This window comes from Cynoglossus semilaevis, unplaced genomic scaffold, assembly GCF_000523025.1.
Source record: "Cynoglossus semilaevis isolate Cse_v1.0 unplaced genomic scaffold, Cse_v1.0 C19003758, whole genome shotgun sequence".
Classification (NCBI taxonomy): Eukaryota; Metazoa; Chordata; class Actinopteri; order Pleuronectiformes; family Cynoglossidae; genus Cynoglossus; species Cynoglossus semilaevis.
Window position 1 is genome coordinate 1 of NW_007588867.1, and position 731 is coordinate 731.

The 731-nt window shown below is 47.9% G+C and overlaps 1 protein-coding gene across 1 annotated transcript; it reads left to right on the plus strand.

The window, feature by feature from the left end:
- Positions 1–7: 7 nt before the first annotated feature.
- LOC103399466 (plexin-B2-like) lies at positions 8–704 on the plus strand (the record flags this gene model as incomplete). Its single annotated transcript, XM_008338153.2, has 3 exons — positions 8–158; positions 282–418; positions 496–704. Coding segments are annotated over 3 exons (475 nt in total), but the record flags the coding sequence as incomplete, so codon positions are not given.
- Positions 705–731: the final 27 nt, after the last annotated feature.

Here is a 731-nt window from a genome sequence, read left to right on the forward strand (position 1 = left end):
TTTTTTGTTGTCCTGTCCACAGTGTTGTGTGTGAGATCGGGCCAGCGAGAGCAGTTCCTCCCTTCGACTTGCCAGTGGATCCGCCCAACACTGGACCAGTGGTGATTAAATTGGAAGGAGGAAGAGAAGGCACATCTAAGGTCGTCTTCACTTACAGGGTACAAGACATTTTAAATCGTCTCAGTCAGTAGAAACGGCGCTTAAAAAGAGTTCCGCGCACCCACAAGAGAAATGAGAACCAGTTTCAGTGTCCTCAAATCTGACTGTATTTTTTCTGCAAGGATCCAAAACCCGAGTCTGTCGAGCCTCTAAGAGGTCCAGCGGCAGGAGGAACAGTCGTCACCATCAAGGGGGAAGACCTAGACACGGGCACTAAAGAAGATGTCTCCGTCTCTGTCGGCGGAGTTCACTGCGAAGTGTACGTCACACCCGTTCACAAACACGGCGAGTTTGGAACATGAGGCCTCACACTCCTTCCTGCTTCTTTCTCTACAGCCTGACGTTTGGTAAAGAGATCACCTGTAAGACTGGAAAATACCGCGGTCAGAAGGTTCCCTCTGACCTGCTCACAGTGACGGTCAAATATGGAAAGAACACCACCAAAGACTTCCCAGCAGCCTATCAGTACTCAGAAAATCCAAAGATCACAGACTACAACCCTAAAGCCAGCTTCATGTGGTAAATATGGATTGAACTGAATGTTACAGGGGTTTTATTTTTCTCTTTTATAC